Source organism: Acomys minous (genome assembly GCF_964271855.1).
Source record: "Acomys minous genome assembly, contig: scaffold_26, whole genome shotgun sequence".
Classification (NCBI taxonomy): domain Eukaryota; kingdom Metazoa; phylum Chordata; class Mammalia; order Rodentia; family Muridae; genus Acomys; species Acomys minous.
This window is the reverse complement of record NW_028182179.1, coordinates 407779-430375: the sequence shown is the minus strand read 5'-3', so window position 1 is coordinate 430375 and position 22597 is coordinate 407779. Positions and strand designations below refer to the sequence as shown.

Below are 22597 nucleotides of genomic sequence, written 5' to 3'. Positions count from 1 at the left end.
CCCATCTATACCTTCAGCCTTGCAAATTACTATGAACATTATTTTTACTGCTCTGCTGTTTCCATTCAAGCCTAAGCTTCCAGGCCCCTACACAGAATACCTATAACATTTCATATAGATTATCCTTCTGTATGTATTGATCTTTTCCTTCATCTTACAAGTTTCTGCCCAAAACATTTCTTTTATCAAGTCATTTGCTTTTCCTCAAATGAGTTCTCTCCCTATTGACAAATGATAAAATGTAAAACTTTGCCTGACGTAGGAAACTCTTAATATGGCTCCTTCTGTATCATCAGATGCACTATCTACTACACCAATGGGTTTTAAGTATGAAACATTATGCAATGTTCACCACCCTAAAGATTACTGCTCCCTGATCGATCAAAAAACTAAAATTAGGTTAAGTGCTTCTTTCATAGCCACAAAATAGGATGTAAGAGTTGAGATTAAAAACATGGGCCTGTCTTGACCCAAAGTACAATCTAGAACATAAACTTACTGTCCTAAAGAAAAAAAAAAAGGACAGTAAGTAGCTGGGTGTGTTGCTTCATACTTGTAATGCTAGTACTTGGGAGACTGAGGAAGAAGAGTGATATGAGTCCAGGGACATAATAGAATGTTCCAGGCCAGTCTGAACTACAGGGAAAGAGCCTGTCTCATTTTTGTTTTATTTTAAAGAGAGCAAGCATACATATTGCCACATAACACAATTCTTTCCTAAGTAAAAGAGAAGGAAACTAATTTTATTGAACACAAAGGATTTTACATGTATCACATCATTCAAACTTCAAAACAGCCAGTAAAGAAATATCACAATTAAATGTTTACTGATAAAGCCAAAGCTTAGGATCTTCAGAAGCCTTCCCAGTTTCACACACAAGAGCAATAGGCAGTACCAACCTTACTGTCTCTGAAGCTCTTTCCAAATTGCTCTGATACCTCACACTTCTCTAAGCTTAATTTCTTCTTTTATTATTTCCCTTAAGACACTTCTTAATGAAGATTATGTTATGGGGCATGTAGTTTCTGTCACAACTCAGTTTTGACAAAGAAGCATGAAAATAATCTACATAACAATACACAAATGACTGTGGCATCGAATAATTCTATTTATAAAAATAGGCAGCAGGGCAGATTTGGCTTATTGTACTTATACTTGTCTCAGCTTCATTCAGTTTCTGCATCCATTTATTAATCTCATTTTCTACTTTCAATACCTTCCTAACCCTCACTTATTTTTTCTAACTCAGTCCACCTTTTAAACTTCTACTTATTTCCCTATCTTTTTTCCTCAGCTTGCACTTACAAAATCAACTTTTCTATAGTAGTCTCCTATAATATATTATGATCAATGTGGACTCAATTAGGAACAAACAATGGCTTGCATGTCTACACTATGATTAAGATTAGCTCACATGGGCTGGAGAGATGGCTCAGCCATTAAAGGCTAAGCTCACAACCAAAATATAAGATTAGCTCACATTATTTATTAAAATTTTAATAGCTAATTCATTTAACTCAAAGTATATAACCTTAAAGTATTAAGTTATTAAAGTTATTATGATAATTTTACATGATAAAACAAACATCTCTTCTACTCACCCTGAAAACAGTTTCAATTAAAATATTTCTATTATTAGAACCATAAAATAATTAACTATGAGCTTACTAGAATAGGAAGTAGCATCCATCTTTCCAACTTTAACTGGAGAACCAATGCTTTTCATTTCAAGCCCAACTTCATTCCAAATCGGTTCTAGTTTTTTACAATGGCCACACCAGGGTGCATAAAACTATACAGAAAGAAAGAAAACACACTAAGAAGCTGCATCACTATGAGGATCAATCATAATATTCAAAGAATTTATCCAAGCAATATAACAAAACAGATAAATATAGATAGATACCTCAAAACTAGTATTTTAACTTTATTTTAATTGACTATCAATATCTATTTAGAATAGAAATGTAATTGACTCAAAGTCTCTAATTCTGTGCAAATGTGTCCATGTTTATATAAAAACACTAAGTAAACAAGCATGTACCATACCACATACAATCTGTGTTCATAAAAAAATATGTTCTTAGTACAAAAAGTTAAGAGGTAGGTGAATTTCCTTAGTTCTATTGTTTTCACTAGCAGAGTAGAGGTGATCATTGAGAAATGTGACACAGGGACAAGTCAGGTTGATCAGAACCATAGCCCTTCATATCACAGAACCATCAGATTTAATTAGATCCCTGGGTTATATGATATTAACACAGTATTTATTTATTTTCATGAAATAAGGCTTATTTTTAAAGTTGATAGTATGGAACGTTCACACTGAAATAAAAGAAGAAAGATTTAAGCAGTAGATTCTCAGGTCCTATCTTCTACCTTAACAGTCACCAACTCTGCTATCTTGTTCTATTTCATGGATCGAACTCCCCCCCCCCATATTTGTTAGAGCAAACCCCCAAATTTAGCTTTGCTCAGTATTGGGATGAAAGTACGTTTGATATTATTGTTATATTAATATAACTCAAGTTCTCAAAATAATTAAGAGATGAATTAAGTCTACACTGAAATCATAACATAATCTCCTTAAAATATAATCTACAACACCTCATTATAAGAAAAGGTTACAGCTTCCCACAGAATAACCCTATTCTCAGCATTTCATCCAAAATAAATTTCTGTGCCAGGCACTAGAAAATTCTCAGCGTCATTTAAATACAAAAGTCTAAGTACACAGGAGAAAGATGGGGAGATACTTAACCAAAATAGAAAAAAATCTTGAGTTCCATCAGTGAAAGAGTCTGTCTTACATTATATAAGATGCTGAGCAACTGAAGAAGTCACAGTGTCAACCTCTGCCCTTCATAGGCACAGACATACACTACGTACACTAACACACACAAGTGAATGCACACTTAACAAATATGCATGCATACATGTACACCCACATACATATGGGGGGAATACAAGTATCAGTATCTGAGAAAACAAATTTGTTCTCTTTGCAGAGAGCAAAATTGATACTTAAATTTACATACTCACATCAACAAGCCATATGTCATCTTTTCGATTATCTTTAAATCTAAAAACAAAAGGAAAAATAAATCTGATTTTATATTTCTGTTTACAAACACTGTCCCTGCCAATAATATTTATTATTGCAATTGTATAATTTGTTTATTTATTTTTTAAAGATTTATTGATTATATATACAGTGCTCTGCCTGCATGTATACCTACAGGCCAGAAGAGGGCATCAGATCACACTATGGATGGTTGTGAGTCACAATGTGGTTGCTGGGAATTGTACTCAGGACCTTTGGAAGAGCAGTCAGTACCCTTAGCCTCTGAGCCATCTCTCCAGACCCCCTACAATTAGTATAATTTATAAATCTGCCACTTAAGTAAAAATATTGAACTAATCATTACAGAACAAAATCTTTGAATAAAAGTTTTACATAAAAATTTTACTCAGTGACTGTTAAATCTTATCCTATCCAGTAAACATTTTAAGAATTAAAATTGAAAATTGACCAAAAAAATAAAAAATCGAAAAACTATAAAAAAGAAAGAACTTTTTGGGAAAACCACAAATGCAGTCTGTTTCCTTAATCTGGTATTCCATTTGGAACAAGGGGCTCCTCTAAACTGAACAAGTATTAGTTTTTGCTTCTTGTCTTTATTCCATTAACAATACAGCAAAACTATTTACATTATACTTTGTTAGGTTTTACATGAACTCTAGGAATGAGTTAAAATACAAAGGAAGATGTGTGCAAGAGACATGCAAATAAGTTATATATATGTAATATGTGTAAAGACACATGTAAATAAGTTATCATATATAGCATATCATAAATTTATATAATGTACTTGAACATCCAGACTTTGTTAAAATCCCGGAACTAATCTCCAGGAGTCTTGAGGGATGACAATGTTTGTGTAAGCTCTTCACTCTTCTATTTTGAGCCTGTGCAGGAAATTTAACGCAGTGGCCTAAGGTTATACTTAGAAAACACTGCTTATAAGATTGGCCCCTTCACAGGACATTCTCCACAGCTGAGTGGAGAGTGGGGACTGACTTTCACACAAATTCTGGTGCCCCATATTTGACCACGTCCCCTGGATGGGGAGGCCTGGTGGCACTCAGAGGAAGGATAGCAGGCTACCAAGAAGAGACTTGATACCCTATGAGCATATACAGGGGGAGGAGGTCCCCCTCAGTCACAGTCATAGGGGAGGGGAGTAGGGGGAAAGTGGGAGGGAAGGAGGAATAGGAGGATACAAGGGATGGGATAACAATTGAGATGTAATATGAATAAATTAATAAAATATATTTTTAAAAAAGATTGGCCCATTATTTTTATTAAGAACTTGGATTTTAGGAGGAATCCCATCATTTTTTGGTAAAGGATGCAGCTCTCATAAAATATTGGTGAAAAGCAACAAATCCAGAATTGCTGCATTGGGGTCAATGTCTGAGATTCACATTCCAGGCTATAATGAACTTGTAAAATTCCATCAGTTAGTTAGCTCAAAACTCTAGGGCCACCATCAGATGCAATGCTCTCAGAAAGTCTGAGCAGGACGCAAATACAGCAGAGCACCTAGCAAGGCGGCACAAAGCATGAGGATGTCAATGCACATCCAGAGACACATTACTGCATTTAGGTCTATAGTAATATTACAGACAATATAAGGGGTTCAACATGTTTCATCTGGTGAGGATGGCATGCCTTTAGGCTTCGGAAGTCTCCCTGCACAGGATATTTAGCTTTCACCAGGATGTGACAAATGGGGCTCCCCCCCCATACTGTTTTGGTGTCTTTTCACAGTTGGATTCCCTTTTCATGGAGCACTGTCTTGTATATCTGAGTGAAAACACTGGCTGGCACTATGACAAGATACAGTTCAGTTTTCACATTCAGGCATCAAGCAAGGTACTCTATTTTGTAATGAAAGAGCCTTCAGGTGAGCATCCACTTCAGGAGCAAAATGATTACCAAAAGTGAAACCTCCCCTGCTCAGGCAGTTACCATTATAAGAGCAGTGTGAAGCCAGGTGTGGTGGTACACACCTGTAATCTTAACATTCGGGAGGCAGAGGCAGGCAGATTACTGTGAGTTTGAGGCTAGCCTAGTCTACAAAGAGAGTCCAGGTCAGCCAGCACTGTTACACAGAGAAACCCTGTCTCAAAAAGCAAAAAAAGAAAAAAAAAAAAAGAGAGAAGTATGAAAAAGTGGTTGAAAGTGAAATACCCCACAAGATACCATTGAGTTCTTGCTATCAAAGAATTTTCCTTAAACATATAGTTTCTTTTTTTTTTTCCTTGTTGGGAAAACATATAGTTTCTATAAATAATCTTCAAACACAACTTCAATGCCCATCACTAGGACTAGAACCCATGGGATGTTCATACTTCTTTGTAATCCATAAGTACCTGTATTCAAATGACCATACTACTTACTACAGCCATTCTATCACACAGTTGGGTGCCAAGGTGGATAATGCGGACAAGGAACAAACTGAAATTGTCTGAAGAAATTGTTCTGTGAGTAAGAAAGTTTATTGTGCAAGCAGGATCAGGGTTTAGATTCTAGCAGCCACAAAAAAAGCTAACACCATGCCTGGATCCTCAGTGTTACAGGGTAGGGACAGGAAGAGTGTTGGGGCCTACTAGATACTGGCCAGAACCAGGTTAATGGAAAGACCCCGTCTCAAAGACATAAAGCAGTAGAGCAGGACTACCAGAGTATTCGTCTGTCCTCTGCACAAGCATACAAAGGCTGTGCTCACATATACAAACTACAAACACACGCCCACACCATTTCACACAGAAAAGCAAAACTGGAAGTAATAAGTACTGATTCATCTACTGTTAACAATGAAAGATATAAGATAAAAAAGATAGTAGCTCCTTGGTAGGTGGTGTTTGTTTCCATCATGAAATAGTACCATACAAGTATCATGCAGATGAAGTACAGACAGGGAAATCTATCTCACTGATGAAGAACACAGAAGAAAAGATTTCTGCCTCTCTATAAGTAGAAAAGTAACTAAGTTAAAGACTTCAAAAAGAACATTTTAGTAGCAAAGTATATGAAAAAAATGCCAAAAAAAAAAATGTACCAACAAGTAGGCTAGGAATGCTGGTATACTTCTGAGCCTGGTTGGCATGGGAAGCTTGAGTCCTTGGCTACAAGTCCCTCCAGAGACTGATTGCACACCAAATCTGGTATGGGAGAGGCACCCATGTGGCCTGCCAAGGAAGAGATTGTTGTCAGTTGCCGTGAAGGCAGAAATACTGACCTTGAATTTTGCAATGAAGCTAGTTTTCCCACCTATTGTGAGCAAGATCTCACGAATAAACCTGTTATACTATAGATTAAGCACCGAATTCCAGCGCTAACTTTGTATGATTAAACCAAAAAAAAAAAAAAAAAAAAAAAAAAAAAACAATAAGGAGACTTTTGTTGGGTTTTCACCTTATAACTATTAGCAGAACTCTCTGCAGCACTCTTCCATTTTGCATGTAAATGGCAGGCACTCTATACAACTCCTGAAACAAAACTGACAATGTTAATATCAGTCACCACAGCACCTATTATTAAAAGATTAGATTCATGTGTGGATATTTAGAAGGCATCTGAGTTAGGCAAAGTTAAACAGTATTTAACAGTATTTTACACATATATGTATACTCACGATTCATTTAGATCTTCTACAAATCCTTTACAGACAGCCAGGTCAAGTAAAATAACTGGAAAGGACAAAATGTAGAAGATAAATGATTCATTACTTTGTTTTTACCTTTAGTCTAAATTGCCTATTCAATGTTTGAATTTTTTTTTTACTATCTATCAAAAAAAAAAACCAAACCTCACCAATGATCCATTACAAGATTTAAGTGACACAAAAGCATAATTAGTTCATCCAATCAGTAAAAGTTTACTCTGCATGCAATCATATTGCAAGGGACAAGCACTATGAAAGTACATATAATAATAGTTGTTTGTTCTACATATTTCCACTCTCGTTTTATTTTTCCTTTTCGCTATTTTTCTGCCCTAGACATTAAAATAATTTCCCCTTTCTCTAGTAGCATTTATCCCTTCGATATAAAGTCCAAATACAATTCACCAAAATAGGTAGGAAAAAGACTCATACCTCTAACACTGGCTCACTGAGGGTTTTAAGTAGGTGGCTGAATCAAGGGGTGAACCACAGAGAACCCAAATATCCGTGACAGCAGAGGGCTGAGAGCTTAAAAGACGCATGGTTTCTCTTTATACCACAGTTCTGGATATCTGACTAGGATCTGCCCTTAGGCATCATCCTCTTCTTTAGCTTGGGCAAGGAAAGCCTTTTACTGTAACAAGACCCTGTAACCTATGGCTAATTGGGGCTCGACATTCCTTGTCCGTCTACCAATGGAGTCACGGAAACTTCCTGGTCGCAGAGAAGGTAGCCGTACTCTCGGGGCGTCTGCGAGCGCAGAGTCCCGCTGAGGAAGCCCGACCCACGGAGGAGGTCGGATGAACACTCTAAGCACCCCGCGGCGCGACCCCGACCCGGCCCAACCTCCCACCGTTCCCCACCGCCCCGCGCGCTCCTCACCCACTGCGCAGAGCCAGAGGGCGGCCCAGCTCCTGCGCTCCGCAGCACTCGCCATGGAGCGTGGCGTGGACCCCGCGATGAGCGCGCCCGGAGACATACAAACCCCGGAGCCAAGGCCCGCCTGCCCGGAAAAGAAAGCAAGGAAGACCTGGGCGGTAGACAACGCCGGGGCGGGGCGGGGCGGGGCGGGGCGGGGCGGGGCGGGGCGGGGCGGGGCGGGGCGGGCTGGTACCCTTCAGGGTCCCGGTAGTCCGGAGGTCTTAGCCGCTGAGCATGCGCAGGACGCGACGCAGGCGCAGGGCGCGACGCAGGCGCAGGGCGCGACGCAGGCGCAGGGCGCGACGCAGGCGCAGGGCGCGACGCAGGCGCAGGGCGCGACGGGCGCATTCGAGTTCCCACGGAGCCTTTTCTCCCTCAGAGCTCTGAAGAGCGTGGGTCTAGGCGTGGGCTTCTTCCTGTGACGGTGCGAGTGTGCCATGGGACTCTCCTCAGAATGTACATACGGCATTGTCGGGTGAACTTAATGCTGTAGGTGAGGTAGGGTCCAACATGCACTGTAAGCTTGAGTTTTGTCTCATGTTTTAAACTTGCTACTAAGTCCAGTGAACTCACTTGTACACCGAGATGTTACACTGATAGGTGGAAATCGTGCTTTAAAATAGAGGGCTAGATTGCTGAGCTCGGACACCCTTTGTGTAAATACTTATTTAGAATCCTATAAATCGGTTAATTACTATGCCATTATGGATGGGAGAACAATGAACAGTTAATGGTTGCTCCAGTGTTGTATGTGTCATTTTCTTAAGTGGCAGGTTGTTATGCTTATGTAAGCAGCGGCAGTGAAACTCAGTGCATTTTACACACACACACACACACACACACACACACACACACACGGACGCACGCACGCACGCACGCACGCACACACTGATCCAAGTTCATCATACTTTTTAAAATGTGAAAGAATAAAAAGAGAATTGCTTCTTCTGAAATTTAAAAAAAGGAAGTTAATTATAATATCTTCTTGGTTATGTTTTTTACTGTTTCCTGATTATCTGTAGACCGAAATCCTTAGTATAAAATGTTTGTAGCATCCTTCATACTTTATTACGACACGTTTATGAAAACAATACACTTGTAAGTCGGTCCCTGTGTTAGTCACTGACTTTGATGAAAAAAAATTTTTTTTAGTAGGAATGAAGTGCTAGAGGATTTGGATTACATTAGTTCTTAGAATTTATATTATGAAAACCGAGCATACAAAGGCAGAAGAGTAGAGGAAGGAGAAAGGGAAAAAGGAATATGTGAGAAAAGTCCCTCACAGGTTCGTATATTAATTATTCCTCAGCTGGTAGTGCTCTTTAGAGAAGTTCTAATATTTGGTTGGACATGGTCCCTAGCTAGATGAAACAGAGCCTTAGGATCAGGACTTACATGTTTCACACCACCTGGGCTCTCTGCTCCCTCACTGCCAGTGCAATGTGACCAGTTGCCCTATACCCACCTCTGCCTCAGCACCTTCCCCAGTCATGTTGCACTAAACCCTCTGAAACCAATTTTTTAAGAAAATCCAATTACTTCTTTCAAGTATTTTATCACAGCTATGAGAAAAGTAACTAATACAGCTGTACATACAGCATAAATTAGCAGGATGAACAACTTTGTAAATATATAAAAAGTTAAAGCTCAAACATTAAAAATAAAGAAAACACATTCAAGAATGAAATCAATTTTAGAATTAGCCTTTAGATAAATTAATTCAGATTTTAAATAATTCCATAAAGAAAGCAGTAGAATCAGTTTCTAAAATGTGCTGATATGCTATCTATTTTTATTAAAAAACAGTTATTACCAATACTTTTCCAGCAAAACAAAAACAGTAGGAAAAGATTTATTGGATGTGGTTCACAAGATAAGTAAGACCCATAATCTGAAGGTGTAAACCAGTGATAGAATTCTGAAACCTAAGAACTCAGGGCAGCAGCTGGGCATGGTGGCAGACATGCCTGTGAACCTAACACTTTAGGAGGCAGAGGCAGTTGGATTTCCGTGATTTTGATGCCAGCCTGGACCACAGAGTGAGTCCAGGAGAGCCAAAGCTACATATGTAGATCTCTGAGTTCTAGTCAATTCAGTTGAGTTATGAGTTGAGAGGCAGTGGAGTTGAGTTCGTGGCAGTTCAGTTTGTGGAATTCAGAAATTGTTTTACTAGGAGAGATTTACAGACAGGGCTTGAAGATAGAACAAGCTAGACACAGGTGAAGACAGAATGAGCCAGAGAATGAGGAGGAGCCAGAACATTAGGACAGATTGCTAGAGTTAGCTTGAGGCCAAGCAGAGCAATTCAGTCAGAGGCTGAGTGAGAAGCCAGGCTGAATAAGTCATCTTGGAGAGAAAGTTGAGCAACAACAGCTGAGTTGAACCTGCCAGCAAGAGTTCAGAAAGACCAATAGTGGGTGAGTTTGTTCAACGGTAAATCTCAGAGGCTGAAAACATTCTAGATGTAGATAAAATTGTACAGAGGCTAGAAGCTTCAAACACTAGGCCTACATTAGCAGACAGAGGCAATAAGCTTTGGAGACATCAGTTTCTTCAGGAGAGTAAAAGACTACCTTAACAGATTGCACTGACTGCAATGAAGTGAATTGGAGCCACACGAACTCAACTGAATTAAACTGCACTTAGCTGAACTGCACCAAAATGAACTCAGCTGAACTCCACTGCATTGCCTGAACTCAATTGAACTGAGCTCACTGAGCTTCCCTCTCCTTCTCTCTACTCTTTCTGCACTGCTCTTAAGTAGCCTCTATTTTTTGTCTGTTCCTGTGAGAGTTGGGCATATCCTATCTCTGACTCATTCTGTCAAGTATTTTCTCTGATTTGTCACTTTGTTTGCCCTTCAATTAGATGGTGTTGTTGAGATGAAAGGTGTGTACCAAGGGCATGTCTGTATTCCAGTCAGAGGGATTAAAAGTGTATCATTCCAGCCAGATCACCCAGACCTGGAAGGCCTTTGGATGTTATTCCTTGCCAGAGCATGTAGGCTTTGAACTTTTTCAAACCTACTTTATTTGGGGTTCTTTAATGCTTTACCTCCCTTCCAACCTACCTACTCTAGATAGGAGAGAAAAGAGGTTAATGTGAACAGGAGAAGTAGACCTTTTTAGACTCAGTTCTTCGGAGCGATTCCACTGGTTGGGATAGGGTTATGGTTAGGGTTTAGGATTTAGGGATAATGTTCGGGTTTAGGGTTTAGGGTTAGGGATAGGGTTAGAGTTAGGGTTAGGGGTTAGGGTTTAGCGTTAGGGTTAGGGTTAGGGTTAGTGTTAGGATTAGGGCAACGGTTGGGATTCAGGGTTATGGTCAGGTTTAGGTTTAGTGTTAGGGTTAGGGCTAGGGATAGGTTTTGGGTTAGGGTTTGGGTTATGGTTAGGGTTAGGTTTAGGACTCAGGTTTAGGGTTAGGCTTAGGGTTACTGTTGGGGTTAGGGTTAGAGTTAGGGTTGGGTTTGGGGTTAGGGTTAGTGTTAGGGTTACAGTTAAGGTTAGGGTTAGGGTTATGGTTAGAATATTGGTGAGGGTTATTGTTAGGGTTAGGCTTAGGGTAAGGGTTAGGATTAAGGTTAGGGTTAGGACTGAGGGTTTGGGTCATGGTTAGTGTTAGGGTTAGGGTTAGGGTAAGCGTTAGGGTTAGGATTCAGAATTAGGGTTAGGCATAGGGTTACTCTTAGGGTTAGGGTTAGGGTTAGGGTTTTGATTATGGTTAGGTTTAGGATTAGGGTTAGTGTTAGGGTTAGGGTTTGTGTAAGGGTCAGGGTTAGGTTTAGGGTAAGGGTTAGGGTTAGGGGTAGGGTTAGGTTTAGGCTAAGGCTTAAGGTTATTCTTAGGGTTAGTGTTAGGGTTAGGGTTAGGTTTAGGGTAAGGGTTAGGGTTAGTGTTAGGGTTAGGGTTATTGTTAGCCTTATGTTTAGGTTTAGGGTTAGGGTTGGGGTTAGTGTTAGGGTTAGGGTAAGGATTAGGTTTACGGTTAGGATTAGGGGTAGGGTTAGGGTTAGTGTTATGGTTAGGGTAAGGGTTAGGGTTAAAGTTAGTGTTATGGTTAGGGTAAGGGTTAGGCTTAGGCTTAGGTTTAGGGCTAGGGTTAGGCTTAGGGTTACTGTTAGGGTTAGAGTTAGGGTTAGGGTTGGGGTTAGGGTTAGTGTAAGGGTTAGGGTTGAGGTTTGGTTTAGTGTTAGTGTTAGGGTTACGGTTAGGATTCAGGGTTAGGACTCAGGGTTAGGGTTAGGATAAGGGTTACTGTTAGGGTTAGGGTTAGGGTTAGTGTTAGGTTTAGAACTCAGGGTTAGTGTTAGTCTTTCGATTACTTTTAGTGTTAGTGTTAGGTTAGGGTAAGGGTTAGGGTTATGTTTAGGGTTAGGGTAAGGGTTAGGTTTTAGGCTAAGGGTAAGGTTAGGATTAGTGGTATGTTTAGGACTCAGGGTTAGGGTTAGTGTTAGTGTTAGGGTTAGGGTAAGGGTTAGGGTTAGAGTTAGTGTTAGTGTTAGGGTTAGGTTTATTGTTAGGGTTAGGATTAGGGTTAGGGCTATGGTTAGGGTTAGGGTTAGGGTGAGGGTCAGGGTTGGGGTTTGGGTTAGTGTTAGGATTAGAATTATGGTTAGTGTTATAGTTAGGGTTAGAGTTAGGGTTAGGGTTAGGGCTACGGTTGGGGTTGAGGTTGGGGTTAGGGAACGGGTTAGGGTTAGGTGTAAGGGTTAGGGTTAAGGTTGGGTTAGGGTTATGGTTATGGTTTAGGATTTAGGGATAGTGTTCGGGTTTAGGGTTAGGGTTAGGGATAGGGTTAGAGTTAGGGTTAGGGGTTAGGGTTTAGCGTTAGGGTTAGGGTTAGGGTTAGGTTGAAGGTTAGGGTTAGGGTTAGGATTAGGGCAAAGGTTGGGATTCAGGGTTAGGGTTAGGCTTAGGGTTACTGTTAGGGTTAGGGTCAGGGCTAGGGATGGGTTTTGGGTTAGGGTTAGGGTTAGGGTTTGGGTTATGGTTAGGGTTAGGTTTAGGACTCAGGTTTAGGGTTAGGCTTAGGGTTACCGTTGGGGTTAGGGTTAGAGTTAGGGTTAGGGTTAAGGTTAGGGTTAGGGTTATGGTTAGAATATTGGTGAGGTTTATTGTTAGGGTTAGGCTTAGGGTAAGGGTTAGGATTAGGGTTAGGGTTAGGACTGAGGGTTTGGATCATGGTTAGTGTTAGGGTTAGGGTTAGGGTAAGGGTTAGGGTTAGGACTCAGAATTAGGGTTAGGCTTAGGGTTACTCTTAGGGTTAGGGTTAGGGTTATGGTTTTGTTTATGGTTAGGTTTAGGATTAGGGTTAGTGTTAGGGTTAGGGTTTGTGTAAGGGTCAGGGTTAGGTTTAGGGTAAGGGTTAGGGTTAGGGGTAGGGTTAGGTTTAGGCTGAGGCTTAAGGTCATTCTTAGGGTTAGGGTTAGTGTTAGGGTTAGGGTTAGGTTTAGGGTTAGGGTAAGGGTTAGGGTTAGTGTTAGTGTTAGGGTTATTGTTAGCCTTATGTTTAGGGTTAGGGTTAGGGTTGGGGTTAGTGTTAGGGTTAGGGTAAGGATTAGGTTTACGGTTAGGATTAGGGGTAGGGTTAGGGTTAGTGTTATGGTTATGGTTAGGGTTAGGGTTAGTGTTATGGTTAGGGTAAGGGTTAGGGTTAGGCTTAGGCTTAGGTTTAGGGTTAGGGTTAGGCTTAGGGTTACTGTTAGGGTTAGGGTTAGGGTTAGGGTTAGGGTTGGGGTTAGGGTTAGTGTAAGGGTTAGGGTTGAGGATTGGTTTAGTGTTAGTGTTAGGGTTAGGGTTAGGACTCGGGGTTAGGACTCAGGGTTAGGGTTATGATAAGGGTTACTGTTAGGGTTAGGGTTAGGGTTAGTGTTAGGGTTAGAACTCAGGGTTAGTGTTAGTCTTTCGATTACTTTTAGTGTTAGTGTTAGGTTAGGGTAAGGGTTAGGGTTATGTTTAGGGTTAGGGTAAGGGTTAGGTTTTAGGCTAAGGGTAAGGTTAGGATTAGGGATATGTTTAGGACTCAGGGTTAGTGTTAGTGTTAGGGTTAGGGTAAGGGTTAGGGTTAGGGTTAGGGTTAGAGTTAGGGTTAGTGTTAGGGTTAGGGTTAGGTTTATGGTTAGGGTTAGGATTAGGGTTAGGGCTATGGTTAGGGTTAGGGTTAGGGTTAGGGTGAGGGTCAGGGTTGGGGTTTGGGTTAGTGTTAGGATTAGAATTATGGTTAGTGTTATAGTTAGGGTTAGAGTTAGGGTTAGGGTTAGGGCTACGGTTGGGGTTGAGATTGGGGTTAGGGAACGGGTTAGGGTTAGGTGTAAGGGTTAGGGTTAAGGTTGGGATAGGGTTATAGTTAGGGTTTAGGATTTAATGATAATGTTCGGGTTAGGGTTTAGGGTTAGGGTTAGGGTTAGGGATAGGCTTAGAGGTAGGGTTAGGGGTTAGGGTTTAGCGTTAGGGTTAGGGCAAAGGTTGGGATTCAGGGTTATGGTCAAGTTTAGGTTTAGTGTTAGGGATAGTGCTAAGGATAGGTTTTGGGTTAGGGTTAGGGTTAGGGTTTGGGTTATGGTTAGGATTAGGTTTAGGACTCAGGTTTAGGGTTAGGGTTAGGGTTACTGTTGGGGTTAGGGTTAGAGTTAGGGTTGGGTTAGGGGTTAGGGTTAGGGTTAGGGTTAAGGTTAGGGTTAGAGTTATGGTTAGAATATTGGTGAGGGTTATTGTTAGGGTTAGGCTTAGGGTAAGGGTTAGGATTAGGGTTAGGGTTAGGACTGAGGGTTTGGGTCATGGTTAGTGTTAGTGTTAGGGTTAGGGTTAGGGTAAGGGTTAGGGTTAGGACTCAGAATTAGGGTTAGGCTTAGGGTTACTCTTAGGGTTAGGGTTAGGGTTATGGTTTTGTTTATGGTTAGGTTTAGGATTAGGGTTAGTGTTAGTGTTAGGGTTTGTATAAGGGTCAGGGTTAGGTTTAGGGTAAGGGTTAGGGTTAGGGATAGGGTTAGGTTTAGGCTAAGGCTTAAGGTTATTCTTAGGGTTAGTGTTAGTGTTAGTGTTAGGGTTAGGTTTAGGGTTAGGGTAAGGGTTAGGGTTAGTGTTAGTGTTAGGGTTATTGTTAGCCTTATGTTTAGGGTTAGGGTTAGGGTTGGGGTTAGTGTTAGGGTTAGGGTAAGGATTAGGTTTACGGTTAGGAATAGGGGTAGGGTTAGGGTTAGTGTTATGGTTAGGGTAAGGGTTAGGGTTAGGGTTAGTGTTTTGGTTAGAGTAACGGTTAGGGTTAGGGTTAGGCTTAGGGTTAGGGTTAGGGTTAGGCTTAGGGTTACGGTTAGGGTTAGGGTTAGGGTTAGGGTTGCGGTTAGGGTTAGTGTAAGGGTTAGGGTTGAGGTTTGGTTTAGTGACAGTGTTAGGGTTAGGGTTAGGACTCGGGGTTAGGACTCAGGGTTAGGGTTAGGATAAGGGTTACTGTTAGGGTTAGGTTTAGGGTTAGTGTTAGGGTTAGAACTCAGGGTTAGTGTTAGTCTTTCGATTACTTTTAGTGTTAGTGTTAGGTTAGGGTAAGGGTTAGGGTTATGTTTAGGGTTAGGGTAAGGTTTAGGTTTTAGGCTAAGGGTAAGGTTAGGATTAGGGGTATGTATAGGACTCAGGGTTAGTGTTAGTGTTAGTGTTAGAGTTAGGGTAAGGGTTAGGGTTAGGGTAAGGGTGAGAGTTATTATTAGTGTTAGGGTTAGGGTTAGGGTTAGGTTTATGGTTAGGGTTAGGATTAGGGTTAGGGCTATGGTTAGGGTTAGGGTTAAGGTTAGGGTCAGGGTCAGGGTTGGGGTTAAGGTTAGTGTTAGGATTAGAATTATGGTTAGTGTTATAGTTAGGGTTAGAGTTAGGGTTAGGGTTAGGGCTATGGTTGGGGTTGAGGTTGGGGTTAGGGAACGGGTTAGGGTTAGGGTTAGGTGTAAGGGTTAGGGTTAAGGTTGGGTTAGGGTTTTGGTTAGGGTTTAGGATTTACGGATAGTGTTCGGGTTTAGGGTTTAGGGTTAGGGTTAGGGTTAGGGATAGGGTTAGAGTTAGGGTTAGGGGTTAGGGTTTAGCGTTAGGGTTAGGGTTAGGGTTAGTGTTAGGATTAGGGCAAAGGTTGGGATTCAGGGTTATGGTCAGGTTTAGGTTTAGTGTTAGGGTTAGGGCTAGGGATAGGTTTTGGGTTAGGGTTAGGGTTTGGGTTATGTTTAGGGTTAGGTTTAGGACTCAGGTTTAGGGTTAGGCTTAGGGTTACTGTTGGGGTTAGGGTTAGAGTTAGGGTTGGGTTTGGGGTTAGGGTTAGTGTTAGGGTTAGGGTTAAGGTTAGGGTTATGGTTATGGTTAGAATATTGGTGAGGGTTATTGTTAGGGTTAGGCTTAGGGTAAGGGTTAGGATTAGGGTTAGGGTTAGGACTGAGGGTTTGGGTCATGATTAGTGTTTGTGTTAGGGTTAGGGTTAGGGTTAGGGTAAGGGTTAGGTTTAGGACTTAGAATTAGGGTTAGGCTTAGGGTTACTCTTAGGGTTAGGGTTAGGGTTATGGTTTTGTTCATGGTTAGGTTTAGGATTAGGGTTAGTGTTAGGGTTAGGGTTTGTGTAAGTGTCAGGGTTAGGTTTAGGGTAAGGGTTAGGGTTAGGGGTAGGGTTAGGTTTAGTGTTAGTGTTAGGGTTATTGTTAGCCTTATGTTTAGGGTTAGGGTTAGGGTTAGGGTTGCGGTTAGGGTTAGTGTAAGGGTTAGGGTTGAGGTTTGGTTTAGTGACAGTGTTAGGGTTAGGGTTAGGACTCGGGGTTAGGACTCAGGGTTAGGGTTAGGATAAGGGTTACTGTTAGGGTTAGGTTTAGGGTTAGTGTTAGGGTTAGAACTCAGGGTTAGTGTTAGTCTTTCGATTACTTTTAGTGTTAGTGTTAGGTTAGGGTAAGGGTTAGGGTTATGTTTAGGGTTAGGGTAAGGTTTAGGTTTTAGGCTAAGGGTAAGGTTAGGATTAGGGGTATGTATAGGACTCAGGGTTAGTGTTAGTGTTAGTGTTAGAGTTAGGGTAAGGGTTAGGGTTAGGGTAAGGGTGAGAGTTATTATTAGTGTTAGGGTTAGGGTTAGGGTTAGGTTTATGGTTAGGGTTAGGATTAGGGTTAGGGCTATGGTTAGGGTTAGGGTTAAGGTTAGGGTCAGGGTCAGGGTTGGGGTTAAGGTTAGTGTTAGGATTAGAATTATGGTTAGTGTTATAGTTAGGTTTAGAGTTAGGGTTAGGGTTAGGGCTATGGTTGGGGTTGAGGTTGGGGTTAGGGAACGGGTTAGGGTTAGGGTTAGGTGTAAGGGTTAGGGTTAAGGTTGGGTTAGGGTTTTGGTTAGGGTTTAGGATTTACGGATAGTGTTCGGGTTTAGGGTTTAGGGTTAGGGTTAGGGTTAGGGATAGGGTTAGAGTTAGGGTTAGGGGTTAGGGTTTAGCGTTAGGGTTAGGGTTAGGGTTAGTGTTAGGATTAGGGCAAAGGTTGGGATTCAGGGTTATGGTCAGGTTTAGGTTTAGTGTTAGGGTTAGGGCTAGGGATAGGTTTTGGGTTAGGGTTAGGGTTTGGGTTATGTTTAGGGTTAGGTTTAGGACTCAGGTTTAGGGTTAGGCTTAGGGTTACTGTTGGGGTTAGGGTTAGAGTTAGGGTTGGGTTTGGGGTTAGGGTTAGTGTTAGGGTTAGGGTTAAGGTTAGGGTTATGGTTATGGTTAGAATATTGGTGAGGGTTATTGTTAGGGTTAGGCTTAGGGTAAGGGTTAGGATTAGGGTTAGGGTTAGGACTGAGGGTTTGGGTCATGATTAGTGTTTGTGTTAGGGTTAGGGTTAGGGTTAGGGTAAGGGTTAGGTTTAGGACTTAGAATTAGGGTTAGGCTTAGGGTTACTCTTAGGGTTAGGGTTAGGGTTATGGTTTTGTTCATGGTTAGGTTTAGGATTAGGGTTAGTGTTAGGGTTAGGGTTTGTGTAAGTGTCAGGGTTAGGTTTAGGGTAAGGGTTAGGGTTAGGGGTAGGGTTAGGTTTAGTGTTAGTGTTAGGGTTATTGTTAGCCTTATGTTTAGGGTTAGGGTTAGGGTTGGGGTTAGTGTTAGGGTTATGGTAAGGATTAGGTTTACGGTTAGGATTAGGGTTAGGGTTAGGGTTAGTGTTATGGTTAGGGTAAGGGTTAAGGTTAGGGTTAGTGTTATGGTTAGGGTAAGGGTTAGGGTTAGGCTTAGGCTTATGTTTAGGGTTAGGGTTAGGCTTAGGGTTACTGTTAGGGTTAGGGTTAGGGTTAGGGTTGGGGTTAGGGTTAGTGTAAGGGTTATGGTTGAGGTTTGGTTTAGTGTTAGTGTTAGGGTTAGGGTTAGGACTCAGGGTTAGGGTTAGGATAAGGGTTACTGTTAGGGTTAGGGTTAGGGTTAGAACTCAGGGTTAGTGTTAGTCTTTCGATTACTTTTAGTGTTAGGGTTAGGTTAGGGTAAGGGTTAGGGTTATGTTTAGGGTTAGGGTAAGAGTTAGGTTTTAGTCTAAGGGTAAGGTTAGGATTAGGGGTATGTTTAGGACTCAGGGTTAGGGTTAGTGTTAGTGTTAGGGTTAGGGTAAGGGTTAGGGTTAGGGTTAGGGTTAGAGTTAGTGTTAGTGTTATGGTTAGGTTTATGGTTAGGGTTAGGATTAGGGTTACAGCCATGGTTAGGGTTAGGGTTAGTGTTAGGGTCAGGGTCAGGTTTGGGGTTAGGGTTAGTGTTAGGATTAGAATTATGGTTAGTGTTATAGTTAGGGTTAGAGTTAGGGTTAGGGTTAGGGTTAGGGCTACGGTTGGGGTTGAGGTTGGGGTTAGGGTTGGAGTTAGGGTTAGTGTAAGGGTTAGGGTTGAGGTTTGGTTTAGTGTTAGTGTTAGGGTTACGGTTAGGACTCAGGGTTAGGACTCAGGGTTAGGGTTAGGATAAGGGTTACTGTTAGGGTTAGGGTTAGGGTTAGTGTTAGGTTTAGAACTCAGGGTTAGTGTTAGTCTTTCGATTACTTTTAGTGTTAGTGTTAGGTTAGGGTAAGGGTTAGGGTTATGTTTAGGGTTAGGGTAAGGGTAAGGTTTTAGGCTAAGGGTAAGGTTAGGATTAGTGGTATGTTTAGGACTCAGGGTTAGGGTTAGTGTTAGTGTTAGTGTTGGGGTTAAAGTAAGGGTTAGGGTTAGAGTTAGAGTTAGTGTTATTATTAGGGTAGGGTTAGGTTTATGGTTAGGGCTAGGATTAGGGTTAGAGATAGGGTTAAGATTAGGGGTAGGATTAGGGTTAGGGCTATGGTTAGGGTTAGGGTTAGGGTTAGGGTCAGGGTCAGGGTTGGGGTTAGGGTTAGTGTTAGGATTAGAATTACGGTTAGTGTTATAGTTAGGGTTAGAGTTAGGGTTAGGGTTAGGGCTACGGTTGAGGTTGGGGTTAGGGCATGGGTTAGGGTTAGGGTTAGGTGTAAGGGTTAGGGTTAAGGTTGGGTTAGGGTTATGGTTAGGGTTTAGGATTGAGGGATAGTGTTCGGGTTTAGGGTTTTGGGTTAGGGTTACGGTTAGGGATAGGGTTAGGGTTAGGGATAGGGGTTAGTGTTTTGTGTTAGGGTTACGGTAAGGATTATGGTTAGGGTTAGGTTTACTATGAGGTTTCACCGTTCAGCAAAGACATGTGTAGAAGCACAGCGCTAGCAGAAATGACTGTTTCTCGACGTTTTCTAACTCAGGGAACAAGTTGCACACTTCTGAGATGCATTTGGGCAACTTTGTGAGAAATGAGTTTTTTGCCTAAAGAGACGTGCTTTAGAACGCACTAGTTTTGCCTATTTGCGCAGGAGTACAGATTCTGAGTATGTAACTGGGCTTGATGAAATCAGCATTTCTCTTGCTTCCCTGTGCGTAGGGAAGCTCAGTTTTAGTCACAGTAGCTCCCACAAGTGTCTCCTCAGTGTGTTCCCATTTCTTTAGAAACAGTGTATTTGCTGGGAGAAAAGTACATTACTGTGCGCATTCATCGTTCAGCAAATACATGTGTAGAAGCACAGCGCTAGCAGACACGACCGTTTCTCGACATTTTCTAACTCTGGGAACAAGTTGCACACTTCTGAGATGCATTTGGGCAACGTTGTCAGAAATGAGTTTTTAGCCTAAAGACACTTCTGAGATGCATATGGGCAACTATGTCAGAAATGAGATTTTTGCCTAAAGAGACGTGCTTTAGAACGCACTAGTTTTGCCTATTTGCCCAGCAGTACAGATTCTGATTATGTAACTGGGCTTGATGAAATCAGCATTTCTCTTCCTTCCCTGTGCGTTGGGAAGCTCAGTTTTAGTCACAGTAGCTCCCTCAAGTGTCTCCTCAGAGTGTCACCATTTCCTTAGAAACAGTGCATTTGCTGGGAGAAAGGTGCATTACTGTGCGTTTTCCCCGTTCAGCCAATACATGTGTAGAAGCACCTTGCTAGCAGAAATGATCGTTTCTCGACGTTTTCTAACTCAGGGAACAAGTTGCACACTTCTGAGATGCATTTGGGCAACTTTGTCAGAAATGAGTTTTTTGCCTAAAGAGACGTGCCTATTTGCGCAGTAGTACAGATTCTGAGTATGTAACTGGGCTTGATGAAATCAGCATTTCTCTTGCTTCCCTGTGCGTAGGGAAGCTCAGTTTTAGTCACAGTAGCTCCCACAAGTGTCTCCTCAGTGTGTTCCCATTTCCTTAGAAACAGTGTATTTGCTGGGAGAAAAGTGCGTTACTGTGCGCTTTCACCGTTCAGCAAATACATGTGTAGAAGCACAGCGTTAGCAGAAACGAACGTTTCTCGACGTTTTCTAACTCAGGGAACAAGTTGCACACTTCTGGGATGCATTTGGGCAACTTTGTCAGAAATGAGTTTTTTGCCTACAGAGACATGCCTATTTGCGCAGTAGTACAGATTCTGAGTATGTAACTGGGCTTGATGAAATCAGCATTTCTCTTGCTTCCCTGTGCGTAGGGAAGCTCAGTTTTAGTCACAGTAGCTCCCACAAGTGTCTCCTCAGTGTGTTCCCATTTCCTTAGAAACAGTGTATTTGCTGGGAGAAAAGTGCGTTACTGTGCGCTTTCACCGTTCAGCAAATACATCGGTAGTAGCACAGCGCTAGCAGAAACGACCGTTTCTCGACGTTTTCAAACTCAGGGAACAAGTGGCACACTTCTGAGATGCATTTGGGCAACTTTGTCAGAAATGAGTTTTTTGCCTAAAGAGACGTGCCTATTTGCGCAGTAGTACAGATTCTGAGTATGTAACTGGGCTTGATGAAATCAGCATTTCTCTTGCTTCCCTGTGCGTAGGGAAGCTCAGTTTTAGTCACAGTAGCTCCCACAAGTGTCTCCTCAGTGTGTTCCCATTTCCTTAGAAACAGTGTATTTGCTGGGAGAAAAGTGTGTTACTGTGCGCTTTCACCGTTCAGCAAATACATGTGTAGAAGCACAGCGCTAGCAGAAACGAACGTTTCTCGACGTTTTCTAACTCAGGGAACAAGTTGCACACTTCTGGGATGCATTTGGGCAACTTTGTCAGAAATGAGTTTTTTGCCTACTGAGACATGCCTATTTGCGCAGTAGTACAGATTCTGAGTATGTAACTGGGCTTGATGAAATCAGCATTTCTCTTGCTTCCCTGTGCGTAGGGAAGCTCAGTTTTAGTCACAGTAGCTCCCTCAAGTGTCTCCTCAGTGTGTTCCCATTTCCTTAGAAACAGTGTATTTGGTGGGAGAAAAGTGCATTACTGTGCTCTTTCACCGTTCAGCAAATACATGTGTAGAAGCACAGCGTTAGCAGAAACGAACGTTTCTCGACGTTTTCTAACTCAGGGAACAAGTTGCACACTTCTGGGATGCATTTGGGCAACTTTGTCAGAAATGAGTTTTTTGCCTACAGAGACATGCCTATTTGCGCAGTAGTACAGATTCTGAGTATGTAACTGGGCTTGATGAAATCAGCATTTCTCTTGCTTCCCTGTGCGTAGGGAAGCTCAGTTTTAGTCACAGTAGCTCCCACAAGTGTCTCCTCAGTGTGTTCCCATTTCCTTAGAAACAGTGTATTTGCTGGGAGAAAAGTGCATTACTGTGCGCTTTCACCGTTCAGCAAATACATGTGTAGAAGCACAGCGTTAGCAGAAAGGAACGTTTCTCGACGTTTTCTAACTCAGGGAACAAGTTGCACACTTCTGGGATGCATTTGGGCAACTTTGTCAGAAATGAGTTTTTTGCCTACAGAGACATGCTATTTGCGCAGTAGTACAGATTCTGAGTATGTAACTGGGCTTGATGAAATCAGCATTTCTCTTGCTTCCCTGTGCGTAGGGAAGCTCAGTTTTAGTCACAGTAGCTCCCACAAGTGTCTCCTCAGTGTGTTCCCATTTCCTTAGAAACAGTGTATTTGCTGGGAGAAAAGTGCGTTACTGTGCGCTTTCACCGTTCAGCAAATACATGTGTAGTAGCACAGCGCTAGCAGAAACGACCGTTTCTCGACGTTTTCAAACTCAGGGAACAAGTGGCACACTTCTGAGATGCATTTGGGCAACTTTGTCAGAAATGAGTTTTTTGCCTAAAGAGACATGCCTATTTGCGCAGTAGTACAGATTCTGAGTATGTAACTGGGCTTGATGAAATCAGCATTTCTCTTGCTTCCCTGTGCGTAGGGAAGCTCAGTTTTAGTCACAGTAGCTCCCACAAGTGTCTCCTCAGTGTGTTCCCATTTCCTTAGAAACAGTGTATTTGCTGGGAGAAAAGTGCATTACTGTGCGCTTTCACCGTTCAGCAAATACATGTGTAGAAGCACAGCGTTAGCAGAAAGGAACGTTTCTCGACGTTTTCTAACTCAGGGAACAAGTTGCACACTTCTGGGATGCATTTGGGCAACTTTGTCAGAAATGAGTTTTTTGCCTACAGAGACATGCTATTTGCGCAGTAGTACAGATTCTGAGTATGTA

The 22597-nt window shown here is 41.9% G+C and overlaps 1 protein-coding gene across 1 annotated transcript in view; it reads right to left on the bottom strand.

Annotated features, from left to right (window-relative positions):
• LOC311591751 (protein disulfide-isomerase TMX3-like) overlaps positions 1 to 7820 on the bottom strand; it is a 33816-nt gene extending 25996 nt beyond the window's left edge. Inside the window, exons 1-4 of the mRNA XM_084803403.1 lie at positions 7618 to 7820; positions 6706 to 6760; positions 3044 to 3083; positions 1670 to 1793 (exon numbers count right to left, since the gene is read on the bottom strand). Coding sequence (XP_084659529.1) covers positions 1670 to 1793; positions 3044 to 3083; positions 6706 to 6760; positions 7618 to 7714 — 316 coding nt within the window. The 5' untranslated portion in view covers positions 7715 to 7820. The remainder of the gene's footprint in view (positions 1 to 1669; positions 1794 to 3043; positions 3084 to 6705; positions 6761 to 7617) is intronic.
• Positions 7821 to 22597: the final 14777 nt, after the last annotated feature.